Here is a 23,399-nt window from a genome sequence, read left to right on the forward strand (position 1 = left end):
AGAAAAGTCACTCTGCGGCACTTTGCGCTGTCAGATCAGTTAGCTGAGTATAGCCTCCTCCCCCCCTCCTTCCCCACCAGTTCTCAGTCTTGGCGCAATAAGTCGAAAAAGTCACAGCGCCTCAATAACGTCTCATTTACCACAGCCTGCAAGCGATCTTGGCTGCATACACAATGAAATCTCAAGAAAAAGTTATAAAATTACTCCGTTCTCCATGTGGAGTAGGGACCCCGTGCGCGCGGACTGAATGGCATGCGAGTCAATATTTACGTACATGTAACTTTAGGGGAAAAAAAGCATTTCCAGTACGTATTTAAAAGTTAAAAAAAATCTTTTTTCTTTTTAATATTGGCGGGTGCGGCTAATATTCAGGTGTGCTCTATAGTCCAGAAATTATAGTAAACACATGCAACGCAAACTCACCCGTGCACAGCCCTAATTTTAAAAAGTTTCACTGCGGGACAATTAGACCCCATAAGAAAATTACTTTAGCATCCTTGATATTAGAAAAAAGTGATGAGGGAGGGATTTTTTTTCTTAAAAACAGAGAACAAACAATACTCCACATCCACCCATGATTTAGTCTCTCCCATAGTATGTGGGTTTCTTCTGTGCTGCGTTTTTTACTATTGTGTGTGGTGCTGCCCCCGGTGGTGAACAAAAGGCGAGCAGAGGCAGTGTCACAGACTCCGCAGCAGCACGGTAACAAACTGGGAAAAGGTTCCTGTTTTTTTTAGGAGATAAGTATTTGAAGGTAAGCAATGCATTTAAATATCACTTGAACCAAGACACTGTGGCAGCATAAACAACTGATCACTTATTTAATCAACTGTACACAACAATAGTCATTCAAAAATTTTCTTCAGTTCTAATGAGAAAAAATGTAAAATGATAAATGTGAAGAATGTAGAACTTGAGTCTATCCTGAAAATAGTCAAACTGGCTGGAGCAGTCTTCTGGGCACTCCACCAAACCAAAGTCCTGGAACAAGCAAAGAGCAGGTCCCAAACCCACATGCTCAGTCCAACCCACATTTTACTTTGTCTAGTCACTCAAAACAGCTCCTGTAAAATTTAAAGAGCTGTGAGCGAAACCCTTTTCAATGACCTATGTTCAAGCTAAAGCAGAAATTAAGGCAACCAAAATTATTGCTGCCATTGCTTGAAAGGAAAAACTCTGGTTACTTTTTTATGGTAACACTTTGACCCAAAACACAAAAAGACTGAAGTATTTATGTTGTGAAAAAAAAAGTCACTTTGTGATATCGTAACAAAAAATGGGTACCTGCAACAGCAATGAAAATACACATTATACAAGTACAACTGCAAAAACTAGTAATAATTTTACATAGTTTTGTGTGTGTGTCTCTCTCTATTGCACTGTCCTGTCCAAACCCTTGTTTTATAATTTAGTGATGAAACAACACAGTATTGGTTTTGGATCCTAATTCAGACTGATTATTTACCAGCAGTTGAAGAGTCTAACAAAAAAGGTCATTTCAAACTACAGCAAAACTCACCTAAACTGTCATGTTATAATCCAGATATTCGCATTCACCACTCACCAGACAAAAGCAAAAGTCCCAATGTTTTTGTATGGTTTTCCATGTAACAAACATGGTATATATCAGATTTTGTATAATGGATTTTCGCTCACATTGGACAAAAGGTCTTGTCCAATTGTAATGTAGCAACAAAAACAGATAAGTTATGGGTTTAATTTACATTTCTTAAAAAAAATTACTTTAAACTTTTTTATTTTAAAGTTTTTTTTCATGTAAGAAATGTTTTTTAAATTCAAAATGTAAAGTAACCAGAAATTCATCTTGAAATAAATAAAAAAAAAAAAACATTTGTAAGGATTTTCTTTAGTAAACTGCTGTGTATAAATTAATAATTCTGATGTTCCTTTGACACATTTCTACACTTTTCTAGGTTTTGGCCTGATGCCTCTCTCCTTTTGGTGTTAAAGTAAGGCTGTAACAAAGATAAAAATAAATTATTGTTTTACTTCACAAAATTTGGCCCTCAAAATGCAGGCAATAGTGTTTCAGAGGGTTATAAATTTAAAAGTTTTCTGGGGGAGAATGCCTCCGGGGTCCCCCATATAATACTTGCACCCGCAGCATGGCTGTGCCACGCTAAAGGTACCTTGACGCTTGCACAAATTTGATCCTCACACTGACATGCAATCTGGCATGCCAGAGAGCAAATTCGTAAACTGTGCGCAGCTGCATGCAAGTGCGCAAATAAAATAAAAATAAAATAAATAAAATAAAAGTGTTCAAAATCTCTGGCATGCATTAATTATGTGAACTAGAGGTGAACACTGCATAAGGTACTCAAAAACACTGTGTCAGTGCAAGTCACTGCATCAGCGCAGTGCATGACAGCGCAGCTCATCAGAACGATCATGATAAGACATTAAATTTATAATAAACGTAATTTTACAGATACTCATGAGAAGGAATGAAAAGGAAACTATTTTACCAAGCCATTACAATATAAACATCATAAATAATTACCTTGTGTGTTCACCACGTCATGAAGTGCACGAGAAAGATGCAGCTGTAGAAAATTCCTTTGTGATCCTGGGAGTGATTAGAGGTGGTTTCATCAGACAAGTTCTGAGAGCAAATGATTAACCCATTACAAAATAATTATTTTATATAATGTGGTGTTCAGCAGCACAAAGCGCAGCATCTAAGCAGGACAAAGCAGGTAACATTGGCATGACAAATTGCTCGGACGTGCAGAGGTTCATTTTAATTTAAGCTTTATTTAACCAGGTTAGGCCCAGTGAGATCAAGACCTCTTTTACAAGGGAGACCTGGACAATTATAAAGTTTCCAGTCCACCTAATCTGCATGTGTTTGAATGTGGGAGGAAGCCGGAGCACCAGGAGGGAACTCACACAAACATGGGGATAACATGCAAACTCCATACAGCAAGGCCACAGGTGGGAATTGATTCCATGACCTTCTTGCTGCGAGTTAACAGTGCTAACCACTAAGCCACTGTGCTGCCTGGTTAAATGCATGGAAGTGTCTTAAGTGCCTTAAATTCTCCAACAGTCCACACCAGAGAACCTTCTTGCACTGCCCCATGGAAAAGGCTCATTATAAGAAACGAATAAAAACTGTACGGTGTTAACCGGCGGACAACTCTCTTTTCTTGCCCACAACAACAGAAAAGACTCCAGATAGCGACTTTAATCAGCAGAAATCTTTAAATGGCTTTGAGAGGTTGAGGTTTATTCATCAACGGAGGTTGATGAATAAACTGTGGATCCATTGCTTCTCAAAACCTCGTATCCACAATCAATGCAGAGAAATTATCATTTTCCCGCTACACACCCTCTAAAACAACATAATGGCCAAACTGCAGCGTAATTGTTTCAGGCAGTTGCGTAATGGCCGGCTACACTGTCATAACGCCGGTGAGAACCCTGACACATTAACCAAACCGCTTTGGATCACAGTTTTCTGACGTGTTCCTGAGCCCACACGGTAAGATCCTTTACACAATGATGTCGGTTTTTAATGCAGTGCCGCCTGAGGCATCGAAGGTCACGGGCATTCAATGTTGGTTTTCAGCCTTGCCACTTACGTGTAGAAAGTTCTCCAGATTCTCTGAATCTTCTGATTATATTATGGACTGTAAATGATGGAATCCCTAAATTCCTTGCAATTGAATGTTGAGAAACATTGTTCTTAAACTGTTGGAATATTTTTTCATGCAGTTGTTCACAAAGTGGTGATCCTTGCCCCATCTTTGTGAATGGTTGAGCCTTTTATACCCAGTCATGACACTCACTTAGTTCCAATTAGGTGTTCTTTGAGCATTCATCAACTTTCCCAGTCTTTTGTTGCCCCATCCCAATTTTTTTGAAACGTGTTGCAGGCATCCATTTCAAAATGAGCAAATATTTGCACAAAAACAACAAAGTTTATCAGTTTGAACATTAAATATCTTGTCTTTGTAGTGTATTCAACTGAATATAGGTTGAAGAGGATTTGAAAATCATTGAATTCTGTTTTTATTTACATTTTACACAACGTCCCAACTTGATTGGAATTGGGGTTGTAAATGTAATCCTTTTTAATTGACATAATGTCATTAAGGCAGATCCCGACTCAAGATCAGGCTTTTAATCAAGGAAATTCATAAACCTAATCGAAGCTGGTTATTCGCCATAGATCATTCGGCGCCTCCTGACTGTAACTAATCCGCGACATACAGTGAGGAAAATAAGTATTTGAACACCCTGCGATTTTGCAAGTTCTCCCACTTAGAAATCATGGAGGGGTCTGAAATTTTCATCTTAGGTGCATGTCCACTGTGAGAGACATAATCTAAAAAAAAAAAAAAAAAAAATCCGGAAATCACAATGTATGATTTTTTTTTTTTAATAATTTATTTGTATGTTACTGCTGCAAATAAGTATTTCAACACCTGTGAAAATCAATGTTAATATTTGGTACAGTAGCTTTTGCTTGCAATTACAGAGGTCAAATGTTTCTTGTAGTTTTTCACCAGGTTTGCACACACTGCAGCGGGATTTTGGCCCATTTCTCCACACAGATCTTCTCTTGATTAGCCAGGTTACTGGGCTGTCGCTGAGAAACACAGAGTTTGAGCTCCCTCCAAGTTTAGGTCTGGAGACAGGCTAGGCCACTCCAGAACCTTGATATGCTTCTTACGAAGCCACTTCTTGGTTATCTTGGCTGTGTGCTTCGGGTCATTGTCATGTTGGAAGACCCATCCACGATCCATCTTCAATGCTCTAACTGAGGGAAGGAGGATGTTCCCCAAAATCTCGCAATACATGGCCCCGGTCATCCTCTCCTTAATACAGTGCAGTCGTCCTGTCCCATGTGCAGAAAAATACCCCCAAAGCATGATGCTTCCACCCCCATGCTTCACAGTAGGGATGGTGTTTTTGGGATGGTACTCAGCATTCTTCTTCCTCCAAACACGGCGAGTGGAATTAAGACCAAAAAGTTCTATTTTGGTCTCATCTGACCCCATAACTTTCTCCCATGACTCCTCTGGATCATCCAAATGGTCATGGGCAAACTTAAGACAGGCCTGGACATGTGCTGATTTAAGCAGGGGAACCTTCCTTGCCATGCATGATTTTAACCCATGACGTCTTAGTGTATTACTCACAGTAACCTTGGAAACAGTGGTGCCAGCTCTCTTCAGGTCATTGACAAGCTCCTCCTGTGCAGTTCCGGCCTGATTCCTCACCTTTCTTAGGATCATTAATACGCCACAAGGTGGGATCTTGCATGGAGCCCCAGTCCGAGGGAGATTGACAGTCATGTTTAGCTTCTTCCATTTTCTAATAATTGCTCCAACAGTTGATCTTTTTTCATCAAGCTGCTTAGCAATTGCCCCATAGCCCTTTCCAGCCTTGTAGAGGTCTACAATTTTGTCTCTGGACAGCTCTTTGGTCTTAGCCATGTTAGTAGTTGGAGTCTTACTGATTGTGTGGGGTGGACAGGTGTTTTTATGCAGCTAACGACCTCAAGTAGGTGCTTCTAATTTGGAATAATAAGTGGAGTGGAGGTGGACTTTTTAGAGGCGGACTAACAGGTCTTTGAGGACCAGAATTTCTGCTGATTGGCAGGTGTTGAAATACTTATTTGCAGCAGTAACATGCAAATAAATTATAAAAAAAAAAAAAATCATACATTGTGATTTCCGGATTTTTTTTTTTTTTTTTGTCTCTCACAGTGGACATGCACCTAAGATGAAAATTTCAGACCCCTCCATGATTTCTAAGTGGGAGAACCTGCAAAATCACAGGGTGTTCAAATACATTTTCTTCACTGTAGATATAACTTTATTTTATTTTTTACATATAATGGATGTCGATTATAACAGACAATATTTGGTGGTCCACCTGAAGCCATTATAAGTGAGTTTTACTGTATACATAACTTCAAAACCCCACATATCTTGCGAGAGACACACTACAGGGAAGGAAGAAGTGCCTGCTTCAGCCACATTCATACAAAACCTTGTCAACATGATTTGTGTGGAACTAGAACACAGTGTTTAGCCTAACTAGAGCTTCTTAACCATTTCAGTGTTAGTCTGTACATCAAACACAAGAAACTGATGTCTAAGAACAAGGTAAATAGCACAGCATTTACCTCCTCTGGCTAAAAACAGAGACCGCACCACATTTTACATTAATCATCTGCCGCTTGTAAATTTCTCTCCACTATTCAAAGACATGCATGACAATCGGAGGAAGACATGAACTGGACTTGGAACTTGGTTATTGCACAAAAAATAACCTTTAGTTCGCAATAAAAGCAAAAAATGTATCACATTAGAAACGAGCAGCCATCATATTAAACAAACATTTCTTTTCTGAAACATTGAAAATATAATTTTCTGGTTTCATTTTGACCGTAGTGACATATCAGTTGTTTGTGGTTTTTCTTTTCCTTATGTGAAAATGTTTTAAGACATGGACAGAACATATCAAAACATCCGAGGGCGAGTTTGCGTTGCAGCTTGAATACTGCTGCACAGCTTGGAGATCAGTTTATGGTTACTGTTTTTGTGGCATGTTGCTCTCAGTTACCCAAAGAATGACCCCAATGCCAAGATTTTATAAAATACATATAAACTCTGCATTATATATGAAAATCCAGTCAGGCATAAGAGGGCAATAAGTCAAGAAAACAAATATTGGAAAAGTTGAACAATACATTTGTTGTGATTTCATGTGTACTGTGAATTCTTGTATTTTTTAAAGCCTTATTAAAAGAGTCAACCGTACACAGTGTACTTCAAGGATACATGCATGTGGTGCAAAGTATGATTCATACTGTAACAACCTGTGGCAATGACTCGAACCAAAAACTAAAGCGTATGAGACAAATAACCTGTAGATATCTGACAACCAAATATGCGACCTACACGAAGTACAGCTATGAAAGAGTCCTGAACAACAAGTGCCTGTATAGTTACAGCTGCCCCAAAGGACAGGCATACAAGAATGGAACACAACCAACACGAAAAACAATGTGCTCTCAATCTGGAAAAGCTTCAAACACTACAAATTAAACATCAGGAATGTCAGCAAGAGAAGAATCAGAATGGAATGGGAAGATGATCCTATTTCAGCCAAACGAGTAGAGCAGTTCAAAATTCACCCATGAAATGTACCTGAGATTGTTATCCATAGGATTTTAACCCAAGCCAAAACAAAAAAAAAAAAATCACCCCATCACAGGTCACTCTCCTCACAAATTTTCCCTCACTTTTAGACTCGTCATTTGTCTGGTAAAGCTGAAATGTGGATTCATCTGGAAAAGTACTTCTCTTGAGAACACTTGCAGATGTCTAACGTTGAGTGTTGATTACAATGACATACAGCATTACATTTGACATCCTGATAGTGTTGCCGTCCATCCAAACAACCTACCCCAAAAAGCTCTGACCTTTTCTTTGACATATTTTTTGATTGCTCTGTGTGACTGATCACAAACAATTGCAAAGCTAAAGTAGCTTTACAGATTAAAAAAATTATAAGGCCCCCCCCCCAATTTAAGGAATTTTCACAGCATTTCTTAACATCTTAGTTTTCATTTGGGCACTTACATTATTTGACTTTACATGCAGAAACAAAATGATTTCACAAAAATCTAAAACTACCAGAGTCAAAATTATTAGCTCACTTAAGAACTGACCTTTTTTGAGCCATAGCACAAACCATTGTTGTACAATGATGTGCTTTAACTTTGTAATGTTCAAAGCCTGTAAAATGAAGTTAAACTGAGGGTTATCCTAGCAGAGGTAAGAAGTGAAAGATTTCAAAGAATCTGGAATGAAAACCACTGAGAGATGTGTCTAAATAGTTAGGTTATATTTTCAGATAAGTAGACTACCCCGGGCATTTTCTTTTAAAAGCAGACAGGCTGATTCTTATGTATTTTGACCTGCTGAGTTCAAAAACTGCTGTTGGCATGCTGTATCGCTACTCCTTCACTGCCTAATTTGCATAAAGCAAAATGGCCACCCAGTTTTTCACGTTTTCCCAAAGTCTGCTTATTTTTGCCTAAGAAACGCAATGAAAACTCTTATCTTTGTATTATTTGAACTGCTGAGTTCATAGTTTCTTATTTGCAAGCTGTATTTCCTCTCCTTCATCCTTAATATGCATGAAACAACATGGCCGCCTGCTGTTTTCATACTTTGTTGAAGCTTGTTCTACAAAAGAAATTGCTATAAAAAAATTCCCATGCCTCTGCTGCACAATCAGGCCTACACATGCATGCATTTGTCAATCTTAGTTATACTGGCCTGTTGAAAACATCTCCTGTGGATTTAAAAGTCACAATATCATTATATTAATTCCTTTATGGCATATGAATGACTCTTGTGCATTTTTTCCATCACAAATGCTGAACAATATAATGATAATACTATGTGAAAACCTATATAATTGGCTCAGTACAGCACAGATAATGTATACAGCTTTGACACCAGAGGACAGGCCTCACTGGCCAGTGGCCAGGCACATGGTGCCACAGTGACTCAACAGCAGCAGCAGCCACAGAATAGATGTGGTCAATCAAACTGCATCGTTCCCTGATATATTTGTGGAGTTCTTCCTTTCACACTCATGTTAGGGAGACTCTGAGATACTTTGTTCATCTATATCTGTGCATGTTCATGTTCTAGTGTGTTGGTTTGTGTGCACAAGTTCCAATTCTGTGGTATTGGTGTAGTAGTACAGTGGTCCCTCGCTATAACGCGGTTCACCTTTCGCGGCCTCGCAGTTTCGCAGATTTTTTTTTGTGCAATTCTGCATGCTTTTTTTTTTTTTTTAGCAGCGCATTGTGTTCTGCGTCCTTATCAGGCAGGCCGGTGGCAGCACCGGTTGGTATCACAGCGATTGCTCTCACTGCCTCCGACGCACTTACTGAGTCTGCGGGCTCGGTAAACGCAGCAGCGGGCCACTCACACCACCCTCCTGTCTGCTGTGCGGAGCTGCGCCAAATCTGGCAACAGGTCTAGAGAGTACGCTCGCTGTTTTGATGCAGATGTTGACCACAGCCGCAGAGCTCCATGGCCACCGAGAGAGGACTTGGATTCTTTGCGGGTCCCACATCTGTACCTCCGGAGGCAGTGAGCACAGGGAGAGTTCTGCGTGTGTCTCTTTATAATCTTCTCGCCCAGAAGAAAAAAGAGAGTGTTTACACAGGAGAGAGTTTGAGAAAAGTGTATAAAGTGTGTATTGAGGGGTTTTACAGCCTTAAAACATCTATAATAATTGCAAAAAATAGCGCTGACGACTTTGTGGATTTCGCTTATGGCGGGTTATTTTTAGAATGTAGCTCCCGCGATAAACGAGGGACCACTGTACAATATATTACACTTAGTAGCATTAGATCAGATTTGTGTTGTCTCTTGTCTGCTGATTCTCTTTATATACACTGTGTTAGGTTGCTAGTGTCCCTTGTCACTAGACTGTTTTGCATATAATCTTGAAAGTGTTAGGTAGTAAGATAATATAGTTGAATCTCTGTGTTCTCTAGCATTTAGGTTTCGTTGCATTCATCACTTCAACTGTGGAGTGACTTCCTCTTGTTAGCACTTTCTCTTGTTGCATACTTCACTCGTGATCAAAACATTTTGACTGTTCTTAATACTTATTTAGGTAACAATCCCTGTTGTCTTGAATTGGAAAATGGAAGCCTTAGGCAGCATGAAACAAGATTCTTCTGTGGATGGTGATGTCTGGATCATCTGTCAGGATTACATTAAAGAAAATCTTGTTCAGGGTAGTGACAAAGGAAGGGCTACATTGCAGAATAGTGCAAGAGTCCGTCACAAGCTCAAAGATATGGAGAACAAACTCACAACTGAGAGGATATTGAGTTCTGATGAGACGTCTCTAAAATGGCACAGATCCTGTTACAGCTGGTTCACCAACAAGACAAATATAAGGAGACTAGAGAAAAGGTCAATGTCTCAAAACACCGAGGAACCCATTGCAGGTCCTTCCACTGGTCCAGTTGCAAGACTCAGAATTGCCCCCAGTACATTCAAATGGGTCCTTTGCATATTCTGCTAGGAGGAGAAGGCTGACAAGACTCTGCACAATGTTGAGACCTTCAAGATGAATGAAAAAATACTGAAGGCTGCAAAGTTTGATAGTGATCTGTACATTCCTCTTGCTGGTTGTGGTGATCAGCAAAAACAAAATATTAGAACAGTTTTATCCACATCTGCCCTTTAGAGACATGCATATTTATCCATGAAACGTGTTTCATTTCAAACTATCATTCTTTTTTACTTCATTTTGCTCATTTGCTCCCCTTGATCAAATGAAAGATGACCCCCTTTTTTCTGGTAACAATACCAGACAGTCACTAAATTTATTTATTTATTTATTTATTGCTAATTATGGGGTGAGGCAGTAGGGATACAGTTTTCCAACAACATTTTAATTCAGAAGGTCAAATTACATAGAAATATAAGTTGTATTTTCTCATCCAAAGCAAACGGCACCACACTTCTGACAAATTTGGTGAAGCGGGCGGCCACTTTGTTTTATGTAAATTAGGGGTGAAGAAGTAAAGATACAGCTTGTCAACAACAATAACTGAACTCAGCATGTCAAAATACATAGAAATACAAGTTTTATTTTCTCTTCTAATGCAAACAAACACAAGCAGACTTTTGAACAGCTTCATGAAATGAGTGGCCATTTTGTTTTATGCAAATTAGGGGCGAAGGGGTAAAGATACAGCATGCCAACAGCAATTTTTGAACTCGGCAGGTCAAAATGCATAGGAATCACTCTGTTGTCTGCATTTAACAGAAAATGCCTTGAGCCCTTTACACAAGCTTCTTTTCTGAAAATGGAACTATAAAGACCTTAGAACTATAAAGACCCCAGAACAACCGTCAAGACACTAGTGAATGACTTAACCAAGTTAGGAACTGTGGTCTCAAACAAGACAATCATGTGAAAAGCATGCATTCAGTAGAGACCAGGACAGGAATAGTGTGCAAGGTTGCAGGCCAAGAAAAACTCCAGTTCAAGCCAGATTAAAGTATGCCAAGGACAACCTGGAGAAAGATTATGCATACTGGAAGCGTGTCCTTTGCTCAGATGAGACAGAGCTCTTTGGCCATAGAGATGTTGCTCACGTTTGTAGAAAGAAAAGAGAAGCGTATGACCCAAAGAACACAGTCCCCAAAGTGAAACATGGCAGTAGGAGTATTATGGGTATGCTTCAGCACATCTGGAACTGGGAATCTTGTCAAGGTAGAAGGAATCATGAAGGATATGTAAAGATTTTGAAACAAAACCTCAAGCAGTCAGTAGCAAAACTGGGTCTGGGTCGTTGCTTTGTCTTCCAACATGACAACAACCGAAAACATAAATTGCTCCTGGTGAAGAACTACATCCAGAAGACCAAAGTGAACATTATTGAGTGGCCTACATAAAGCCCTGATTTGAATCCCATTGAAAATCTGTGGAGTGAACTGAAGACCAAGGTCCATGCCAGAAGACCATCAAATCAGGAGACGCTTGAGATTCACCAAAAGAAGCATGGGCTGAGATTACTCAGGAGACATGTCTGGACATGCTGAAAACTACAACAAATGACTGTAAGCTGTTATCCAGCAAAACCTTTTTTTTTTAAATCTGTAAAATAATTTTGGTTCTCTTTGCAAAGTAAAATAAAGTAATGCCCAAAATAAAACGAAGATGTTTAGAAAAGGCGTGTTAAAAATTCCTTGTTCTGTTAAAAAAGCACTTGAGAAAATGGTCAATTTCATTGGGGGGGGGGGGGGGTATATGTGGTATATGGTGGTCCCTGACCCGTATGGTAATAAATTATCTTGTCAGGCCAGCTGGCTCACAAAATGTCAAATGATGTTTGAGGCTGTTTGTGGCACAATAACAGACATTCACGCTGTGGCAGCAACTCCAATAAACATCCCTGCAGCCAGTATGCCAACAACAGGCTCCAACAAACCTTCAGGTAACAATGATGTGACATACATGGCAAATTTTACAACAGCTTTTCACAATCTCCATAATAACAGATATCTCAGTAATGATCATGCTGTTTAATAAACCTGTTGATATGGAAAAATACACACACGATTTTGACATAAGAATGGATGCTTGTGTGCTGACATCCATTGCTGATAATTTGTACCATGGCTTTCAATTGGCTTAACTGCTCTGGACGTTAAAAAGGGAGGTATTCCCTGAAGTATAAATTTTGTGTTCAAAACTGAATGTTGAGTTTTCATTAGCTGCAAGCCAAAATCATCAAAATTAAAAGAAATAAACACTTGAAATATATCACTCTGAGTGTACTGAATCTATACGAGTTTCACTTTTTGAATTGAATTACTGAAATAAATTAACTTTTCAATGACATTCTAATTTATTGACATGTACCTGTATATACCCCTTCTGGCCTTACCACCAGCAGGGGACAAAAACTGTGGATTTTGTCAAACTGCTACAAAATGGGAACATGTTGGAGAGTGTTACATTTCTAATTCGTTAAGTTTTTATTCCTAATGGGTGTTTGCAGGGGTGGTGAGCAAGTGGTTAGTGCACTTGGTTTCAGTGCGGAAGGTTCATGGTTCAAACCCCACCCCTGCCACATATCTCCATGTAATGTGAAGTTGCATCAGGAAGGGCATCTGGTGTTGCCAACTGAACGGTCCCCCTGCCTTCAGTGCGCATGCGTCATTTTGGAGTGTCAGCAGCAATTCACAGATTATTGCCTCATTGCTGCTTCAAACTACAAGACGTAGTTTGAAGTAATCATTTATCTCAGTGACGGATTTCTGAAGCTTTTGTACAACAATCATTTCCACATAAATTCAGCATTATTTTAATCATAAAAGACGGGACCAACCAGAGCGTGACAGCAGCACGTCTGAGTCCGACTCTCTGAGTACAACTCTCTACACCCAAAGCGATCAAAGGGAATAATGTGCCTATTAAAACTCCTTACATCATTCTAAAGTCAATTTTAAGAGCCAGTTTTTATAAGAGTCAGGCAGGTTTCTATTAGAGGGTGATTCATGACCCCTTTAGATTTGTCCCCCCAAAAAAATCTTTGGGAAGATATACGTTAGAAAGGAACATAAATCACTTTTTTTTTTAGGGGGTCCTGGAAATTTGGGGGCAAAATGAGACAAAATGGCAAAATCAAAAATCGGTTTCGAATGATCATATTTCCGTGTGCCCTGAGTGAGCCAAACTTATTTTCATCAGTGTTAATCTATAAAGGTATGGACTCGCCAAAAACGTGAAAATTTTGCCGGCTGACTCAGGGCGTAGCCCACAAGTGGTGCTGCAAATTACTATATTTTGTAATTGTGCACATTTTCACAGGGGAGGTGTGGCCTGCGCCCTTAGTCAGCCAAGGTCTTTTATGCAATGTGATTTTTTTCCATTTCTAACAAATATTTACCCATTAAAAAAAATTTGGGACAAGTCTGAAGGGGTCATAAATACCACCTGCCTGACTCTTATAGATACTGGCTCTTAAGCAGAAACAAAGACGTTTTAAGCAGAAACGAGGTGATAATCAGTGAATTGCTGCTGATGCTCCAAAATGACGCATGCGCAGTGAAGGCAGGAGGGACCGATTTTTATGGGAGACATTCGGTCAGCGACAGCTGTGCCAATCTTGTGCCAGATCCACCTTGGATCTGCTGTGGAACCCCGAGCAAGAAAAAACAAGGATGCAGCCAAAGGGATTTACTTTATATTCCTATAGGTGTTTCTCTCTCTCTCTCTCTCTCCCTCCCTCTACAGAACACTCAAGATTACCTGACCAAATACTACACCGTAGTAAATTTATTATCATGGCCCATACAGAAAACCTTCTGCCACCACATCAGTTCAGGTCAGATCAGGAAGCAATCATCTACCACAGTATGGAACTGTGGTAGATGTGGTAGTTCTGGGTGGCAACAATCCAGGCAGGTAACTGGTCCATCCCCACTTCTCAAAAGTAACTAGCGCTGCAGCTAGGTTATAAGTGGGTGTCCCCTTGGTCTTATCAAGTTCCTGGGGTCCTCAACACTTAAGTACCTATGTGCTGGATCATTCCCAATGAAGTGGGCCACACGGCCAAAATGTCACAGCTGATGATCCATGACAATGCAATTAACTGCAGCTGTAGCCACAAGATCCAGATTTAGCCCAAAACATACTGGCACCCAGTGCTGCTGTTATACGAAATGTATTAGTTGCACCTGTCAAAAATTCCCCTGGAAGAGGGGAAAAACACCCATATATAATTTGCACCAAAATATAAATTGCACATTTTCCAGCTCTCTATTTTGGGATTTTTATGCATTGTTGCAGAGTACTTTTATTATTGATATTTATTCTCTTATTAGAGAAAATCCTTTTCTATTGTACCAGTTATTTTAGACAACAGTGACTCACAAATGCATTCATTTTCACAGCTGATAACCAGTAACTTGGGCTTATAGAGGATGATGTGACAGATGCTTTTTAAAAGCAGCAGAAGGAAAGACATAAGGATAGTTTCAGCCCATAAGCTGTGCAATATTGACAAATGCCATTTGAAAGCACAAATTTGCAACTACAACTCTGCTTGTTTTCTGCTTTGTTTGTCTGAAGAAAGGGCATTTTGTAAGATGTTTAACATAATAGTCAAGAAAATAAATAAATAGAGAGAGCGAGAGAGAGAGAGAGAGAGAGAGAGAGAGAGAGAGAGAGAGAGAGAGAGAGAGAGAGAGAGAGCGAGCGAGAGCGTACACGATATTGTGTGAGAGGCTGTGACACTGACTCTGACCTTCTCCTGGTTGAAGGCGTCCATCCTTTTCATTGCTGTGTCTAAAGCAGTCATAGACTCCAGGAAGGCTTGGTCCTGTTCACACAGCGGGTTACTCAGCAGGTCTGCAGAAATCTTCATTGCTGCCTTGGACATGGCTAACACACAAAGAAGACCATGCTGTTAAAAATTACTGGTCAGCAGAACAGCCAAAACAAAGCATGATGCTTATTATGTAGCTAAACAAGTCAGGACTAACAGCGTTCGCTGGCACTGTTCATATCCACATCCACACCACAGAACCACCTCAGGTCCTGTATGGCAACCACATAGGCAGACAACCAATCACTCCAAAGTAACCATCTATGACATTTTGAAGTTCCAATTACATACATATACACACACGCTTGCGTTTCCTAGATTAACACCTGACCTTGAATAGGGGCCTGCCTCATTTAATGACCAGGTCAAAACTTCATCTGAACAAAATGAATGTCTGCCTTAAGTAAACATCAGGCATTATGTGCATTAAAAAGATTACATTTGATCGAGTCACTGTTTTTCTAAGTCCACTGCGGAGTGGTACCTTAAAATCCTAAAGCCTGATTTATGCTTCTGCAGCTACATTAACTCTGTGGCCATGCAATGACATTGACGTGCACATCATCTTTTTAAAGTTCTCTATCGCGTTGGTGGGCATCTTATTGCAATTTACTGCAGGAACAGTGGCTTTTTTCTGGATTAATTTGTCCCTCAATGAGCTCCACTTCTTTATACACTCATCAACTTCCAAACCAATGGTATGGTATGTACAATTTCCCTCCATGAATTGTGGATCATTTGAGCGTCTTTCTGACTCTGTGTTGTAAAGCTGGTCATATTTGTGAACTTTTCTGCCAAACTAATTTAACCCATTATTGAAATATAATCAGCATACACGCTGCAAAAACATTCAAAATATGACAGGACAGGAAGAAGTGAAAATGTAAAAGTGACAAATCACAGCCTTTGCTGTCTCTGTCATTTAGCAGGTACACATCAGGCTCCAGAGAGGGTTCGCAGCCATGCAGAGGGCTCTGAACTAAAGTGGTTGTTTTTGGTTCGCCACACCCAGTCATAAGTGTGAAACTTAACACTATATTACAGTGCAGACAGCAAGAAGCATTTTGTTAATAATTGCAGCCTTGAATAAAGACCTGCCTCATTTAGGTGCCAGGTCCCATCACGGTTTAAAAAAATAAACACCTGGGCTTTTAATAAAGGAATATAAAGGAAATACGGTACCCACTGTCAAATCTTCCAGTGTCCGTGCTGAACTTCATTTCGTACCTCTATTGCGACTGGGCACACCCAGACTGCTCTGTCCGGTAGATGACAGGGGTTTTTTAATGGGAATACATTGCAATAGGGTGGGATGCTTCGTCCAATGTGAGCGAAAATACATTATGCAAAATCTGGTATACGAGGTCTGTGAGAAAAGTAACAGACCTTTTTATTTTTTTCAAAAACTATATGGATTTGATTCATATGTTTTTACATCAGCCAAGCTTGAACCTTCATGCGCATGCGTGAGTTTTTCCACGCCTGTCAGTTGCGTCATTCGCCTGTGAGCACACCTTGTGGGAGGAGTGGTCCAGCCCCCTCGTCGGATTTTCATTGTCAGGAAACGGCGGAATGATTTGGGCTTTTTTCCATCAGAATTTTTTCAGAAACTGTTAGAGACAAGCAGCTGGAAACCATTCGAAAAATTTATCTGGCTTTCGGTGAAAATTTTACGGGCTTCACAGAGAATAAGGACTGTTACTACACCTTTAAGGATGCCCCACAATGGCGCACGGCGCGCCGCGCTCCGAGCCGCCATCGAGAGGCAGAAACCACCACATCATTTCTAAACGGATGGCTGTGTGGAGCCGGGACAGTCGTGAGCAATTTCTCTGGTTATCACAAGAGCTGGACATCAGCCATTTTCCGGCAGATTTCACTTTTAACAAGAGATTTTGTCATGGAAAGCCGCGCGGAGGCTTCGCGCGTCAGGACCGATTCGCAGTAGTGTTCAGAAAAATAGTGCTATGTGACTAAAAAGATTAATCCAGGTTTTGAGTATATTTCTTATTGTTACATGGGAAACAAGGTACCAGTCGATTCAGTAGATTCTCACAAATCCAACAAGACCAAGCATTCGTGATATGCACACTCTTAAGGCTATGAAATTGGGCTATTAGTAAAAAAAAAAGTAGAAAAGGGGGTGTTCACAATAATAATAGTGTGGCATTCAGTCAGTGAGTTCATCAATTTTGTGGAACAAACAGGTGTGAATCAGGTGTCCCCTATGTAAGGATGAAGCCAGCACCTGTTGAACATGCTTTTCTCTTTGAAAGCCTGAGGAAAATGGGACGTTCAAGACATTGTTCAGATGAACAGCGTCGTTTGATTAAAAAGTGGAGTGGAGAGGGGAAAACCTATACGCAGGTGCAAATAATTATAGGCTGTTCATCTACAATGATCTCCAATGCTTTAAAATGGACAAAAAAACCAGAGACGCGTGGAACAAAACAGAAAACAACCATCAAAATGGACAGAAGAATAACCATAATGGCAAAGGCTCACCCATTGATCAGCAGACAGTCTGGAGTTACCTGTAAGTGGGGTGACAGTTAGAAGATGCCTGTGTGAAGCTAATTTATTTGCAAGAATCCCCCGCAAAGTCCCTCTGTTAAATAAAAGGGGGGGAGGTGATGGTCTAGTGGTTAAGGTGTTGGGCTTGAGACCAGAAGATCCTGGGTTCAAATCCCCGCCTGACTGGAAAATCACTAAGGGCCCTTGGGCAAGGTCTTTAATCCCCTATTGCTCCCGGTGTGTAGTGAGCGCCTTGTATGGCAGCACCCTGACATCGGGGTGAATGTGAGGCATAATTGTAAAGCACTTTGAGCGTCTGATGCAGATGGAAAAGCGCTATATAAATGCAGTCCATTTACCATTTACCATTTAAAAGACGTGTAGAAGAGGTTACAATTTGCCAAAGAACACATCAACTGGCCTAAAGAGAAATGGCGGAATATTTTTTGGACTGATGAGAGTAAAATCTTTTTGGGTCCAAGGGCCGCAGACAGTTTGTGAGACGACCCCCAAACTCTGAATTCAAGCCACAGTTCACAATGAAGACAGTGAAGCATGGTGGTGCAAGCATCATGATATGGGCATATTTCTCCTACTATGGTGTTGGGCCTATATATCACATACCAGGTATCATGGATCAGTTTGGATATGTCAAAATACTTGAAGAGATCATGTTGCCTTATGCTGAAGAGGACATGCCCTTGAAATGGGTGTTTTAACAAGACAATGACCCCAAGCACACTAGTAAACGAGCAAAATCTTGGTTCCAAACCAACAAAATTAATGCCTCGCAGATTTGAAGAAATCATGAAAAACTGGTTATACAACTAAATACTAATTTAGTGATTCACAGGATTGCTAAAAAAGCAGTTTGAACATAATAGTTTTGAGTTTGTAGCGTCAACAGCAGATGCTACTATTATTGTGAACACCCCCTTTTCTGTTTTTTTTTTTTTTTTTAACTAATAGCCCAATTTCATAGCCTTAAGAGTGTGCATATCATGAATGCTTGATCTTGTTGGATTTGTGAGAATCTACTGGTACCTTGTTTCACATGTAACAATAAGAAAGCACTACTATTATTCTGAACACTACTGTATATATGCATGCTGCACTGCATTTTATGGAGCAAAAAAAAAACCCTGTTAAAATCAAGTTGGATATACAATTCAGCCAAAATAAAGTGTTGGTGTATCTTATGCAAAAACTTTAAAACCAAATAACAATGGTGTGTGTGTGTGTGTGTGTATACACAATCTTCAAAAGTAAGTTTTTGGGAAAGAAGTAAAAATGGCACAGTTCTGCCCCCATTGTAAAATGTGAGGGGGTGGTGGGCTGGCTGCCGTGCTGAATATTCACCAGAGCACCGAGAATCTGTTTCTACACTGACACCATCAATTACTGTTAATCTGCATTCGTGCCACTTTATTTAGACACAGAGCACATATCAGATTATAGTTTTACTGTCAAAATAAATGAGCTACACCGTGGAGACAAGCTGACAGAAGAGGATGGGGTGTAAATGGGCTCCATCCAGATCTGGAATAGTCACCGGTCACTTTCACACTTGCATGGAATTCTCTCAAGACCAATTTTCAACCCCCCAAAATTACCTCTGTATGCCATTCTTACTTTATCCCCCCCTTGCTTGACAACTAACAAGTTGTTCAATTTGATTGTGTCTGAAATTAATGGTTAAAATGCAGAATATTGTCATTATAACAAAACAGAAATAAACCAGTGCTTGAAGGTTGTATTACAAAAAAAGACACACCAGTGTCACAAATCAGTCATAGAGAAACAAGCTCAATTCCTAAATATGAAAAGAAAAAAGGAGGGAAAAAACCAACAACCCCAAAACCAAACAAAAAAACTGACTTGCCAGTTAGTCCGAGACAGAAACAAGCTAAACAATTTCTAAAAATGGGGGTGGGGTGATTATCCAGTACTTCTTTCCCCTTTTCTAGCAATATTTATTATTGTCCAGTGTTTGAATTACAATCAAGCGCTATGAAACAGTGCTTTGTTCCACAGGATCCAAACTTTAACTGGCCTTATTACAACCCCTGGCAAAAATTATGGAATCATCGGCCTCGGAGGATGTTCATTCAGTTGTTTAATTTTGTAGAAAAAACCCAGATCACAGACATGACACAAAACTAAAGTCATTTCAAATTACAACTTTCTGGCTTTAAGAAACAATATAAGAAATCAAGAAAAAAAGATTGTGGCAGTCAGTAACGGTTACTTTTTTAGACCAAGCAGAGGAAAAAAATATGGAATCACTCAATTCTGAGGAAAAAATTATGGAATCACCCTGTAAATATTCATCCCCCAAACTAACACCTGCATCAAATCAGATCTACTCGTTGACATTGACCCTATGCCATGACATTGACCCTATGTGTCTTTTTACAAGGAATGTTTTCGCAGTTTTTGCTCTATGGCAAGATGCATTATCATCTTGAAACATCCCCAAACATCCTTTCAATTGTCCAAAATATCAACGTAAACTTGTGCATTTATTGATGATGTAATGACAGCCATCTCCCCAGTGCCTTTACCTTACATGCATCCCCATATCATCAATGACTGTGGAAATTTACATGTTCTCTTCAGGCAGTCATCATTATAAATCTCATTGGAATGGCACCAAACAAAAGTTCCAGCATCATCACCTTGCCCAATGCAGATTCGAGATTCATCACTGAATATGACTTTCATCCAGTCATCCACAGTCCACGAATGCTTTTCCTTAGCCCATTGTAACCTTGTTTTTTTTCTGTTTAGGTGTTAATGATGGCTTTCGTTTAGCTTTTCTGTATGTAAATCCCATTTCCTTTAGGCGGTTTCTTACAGTTCAGTCACAGACGTTGACTCCAGTTTCCTTCCATTCGTTCCTCATTTGTTTTGTTGTGCATTTTTCGATTTTTGAGACATATTGTTTTAAGTTTTCTGTCTTGACGCTTTGATGTCTTCCTTGGTCTACCAGTATGTTTGCCTTTAACAACCTTCCCATGTTGTTTGTATTTGGTCCAGAGTTTAGACACAGCTGACTGTGAATAACCAACATCTTTTGCAACATTGCATGATGATTTACTCTATTTTAAGAGTTTGATAATCCTCTCCTTTGTTTCAATTGAAATCTCTCATGTTGGAGCCATGATTCATGTCAGTCCACTTGGTGCAACAGCTCTCCAAGGTGTGATCACTCCTTTTTAGATGCAGACTAACGAGCAGATCTGATATGATGCAGGTGTTAGTTTGGGGGATGAAAATTTACAGGGTGATTCCATAATTTTTTCCTCAGAATTGAGTGATTCCATATTTTTTTCCTCTGCTTGGTCTAAGAAAGTAACTGTTACTGACTGCCACAATCTTTTTTTCTTGATTTCTTATAGTGTTTCTTAAAGCCAGAAAGTTGCCATTTGAAATGACTTTAGTTTTGTGTCATGTCTGTGATCTGCTTTTTTTCTACAAAATTAAACTACTGAATGAACATCCTCAGAGGCTGGTGATTCCATAATTTTTGCCAGGGGTTGTATATCCTGAACAGCTGTGCTAAATGTGCCTGAATTAGTTTTAAGATCTGTTAATATTTCTTACAAAATTAATGAAAATTAAAAAAAAAAATAAAAAAAAAATCTGGATCCACCTCTTGGTCTGGATCTGCAAAATTCATTTGCACAAAGCACAGTGTGATGACATGTCACTCGTGTGCTGTGTAGATGCACAGAAAGAAACACACACACGTTCATATTGCGATTGCTTGTTTGTTCTATTGTGATTTTGTTCATTTCTGGTTCACAAACTGTGCATGTAAGTAAAACAAAATTTAAATGTTAGGTTTCAATGTTATGGAAAACTAATGTTTTATATGTTGGTCTTTCAAAAGTAATAAAGTGGTGAAACATTAAAAAAGTCTGAACATGGATTTTTTTTTTTGTTTATGAAAAACGTCTCTTAACCCTCTGGGGCCGATGCCATTGTATACGTCGGCTAAGACCAAGCTTTACTAAATTATAAATAACTTTTGAATGATATGAGATAGAAACTTACTTTTTTTTGCTGAAAAGTTAACTCCGCGGACTTTCGAGCCAGCCATCAGCCATTTTTGTACTCCTCATAGAAGCTGTGAGATGATGTGCGCAATGTGAGTGTCCAATCGGAATTGGTTCACCGTCACATGGTTTTCCAAAATCCAATCGTAGGGCAGATTTACCTCACGTGAAAAGCTAAAGATCATTTTCAGGAGTGATATGTTACTAGTTGGCTCGTTTGAATAGCCCCCTGGGTGCTCCAATCAGTACATACTATTAGTATATACTCAGTGTACTATAGGGTTAAACCTCAGTGAACTAGGCCACACCCACTCAAATCTGGCAGCCAATAGCAGTAAAACTGAAAGAAAGATGGAAAAAAAATCCATGTGATAACTTTTGTGTGGCTCATAAAACATGGTATTTTTCAAATTTTATGAAGATTGAACAAAAATTGTAGGAGTAGCAAAGAAACAGATTAGCAAAAGATTTCAAATGGCAGACAAGCAAACAAGTGCAAATGGGCATGACCTATCCAGATAGCTTCACAGAACCATCAGATTTCATTTTGGGGCTTGCTGATTGTTACCCATGTAGCAAATTTCATCTCAATTGCTGCATAAATGTCTGACAAATGGCTATATATGAGATTTTCATGATGGCTGCCATATTTGAAATCGGATCAAAATACCTTGAACAAACGTCGGTGTCCTGATGGGATGGGTAGGAACATACACACCAAATTTTAGCTTCATTGGTCCAGCAGTTTCAGAGAAGATGATGCTTACACATGTCAATAACGCTGACACATGGGTGATCCATGACATAAGCGCACTGAACCTTCGGTACAGGGGAGCTAAAAAGATGACCTGAAGGTCATATTACTACTGTGCAAATAAATTCTGACTTTTCAGGCAACATACAGACAAAAAACATATAAACAACTTATAAATATGGAAATAATCCCCATGGTTTTAATTATTACTAATTATACAAAACACATTCAATTGCATTATTATTGTTGTTACATGTGTTGTTGCTACCGCAAGCCAAAGTTTCCTTTGGATGATAATAAAATTCCAAAATTAAGTGATTCAGAGTTAGATTAGATGGTCCCCCCCCACACACACACACCTCCCTCACAGCAGTTGTGTGATCAGCCTCCTCCATATGAAATAATTCAGCCTTTTTCGACCACAACTGCAGCACTCTGGGAAATTGGAATCATTTTATCAACTCCTATCCAGAGACAAACACCAGGCCATCAATTTGGTTGAGCTATAACCCCAATTCCAATGAAGTTGGGAAGTTGTGTGAAATGTAAATAAAAACAGAATACAGTGATTTGCAAATCCTCTTCAACCTATATTCAATTGAAAACACCACAAAGACAAGATATTTAATGTTCAAACTGATAAACTTTGTTTTTGTGCAAATGTTTGCTCATTTTGAAATGGATGCCTACAACACATTTCAAAAAAGCTGGGACAGTGGTATGTTTACCACTGTGTTTCATCACCCTTCCTTCTAACAACACTCAATAAGCATTTGGGAACTGAGGACACTAATTGTTGAAGCTTTGTAGGTGGAGTTCTTCCCCATTCTTGCTTCATGTACGACATTAGTTGTTCAACAGTCCGGGGTCTCCACTGTCATATTTTGCGCTTCATAATGCGTTCTGAGAAAGTTGATGAATGCTCAAAGAACACCTGTTTGGAACATTCCACAGGTGAACGGGTTAATTGGAAACAGGTGAGTGTCATGATTGGGTACAAAAGAAGCATCCCCAAAATGCTCAGCCGTTCACAAGCAAAGATGGGGCAAGGATCACCACTTTGTTAACAACTGCGTGAAAAAAAAGTTCCAACCGTTTAAAAACAATGTTTCTCAACATTCAACTACAAGGAATTTAGGGATTC

General features: G+C 39.5%; 1 protein-coding gene and 1 long non-coding RNA gene across 2 annotated transcripts in view; both read right to left on the reverse strand.

Annotated features, from left to right (window-relative positions):
• The window catches only part of bin3 (bridging integrator 3), a 120,924-nt gene that overhangs the window by 35,056 nt on the left and 62,469 nt on the right, over nt 1-23,399 (reverse strand). Inside the window, exon 5 of the mRNA XM_034169983.1 lies at nt 14,846-14,982. Coding sequence (XP_034025874.1) covers nt 14,846-14,982 — 137 coding nt within the window. The remainder of the gene's footprint in view (nt 1-14,845; nt 14,983-23,399) is intronic.
• On the reverse strand, nt 7,811-10,969 carry LOC117510317. Its single transcript, XR_004560677.1, has 3 exons — nt 10,919-10,969; nt 7,964-7,966; nt 7,811-7,874 (listed from the first exon to the last, which is right to left on the reverse strand). It is a non-coding gene; the product is annotated as an uncharacterized LOC117510317 (long non-coding RNA).

This window comes from Thalassophryne amazonica, chromosome 5, assembly GCF_902500255.1.
Source record: "Thalassophryne amazonica chromosome 5, fThaAma1.1, whole genome shotgun sequence".
Classification (NCBI taxonomy): Eukaryota; Metazoa; Chordata; class Actinopteri; order Batrachoidiformes; family Batrachoididae; genus Thalassophryne; species Thalassophryne amazonica.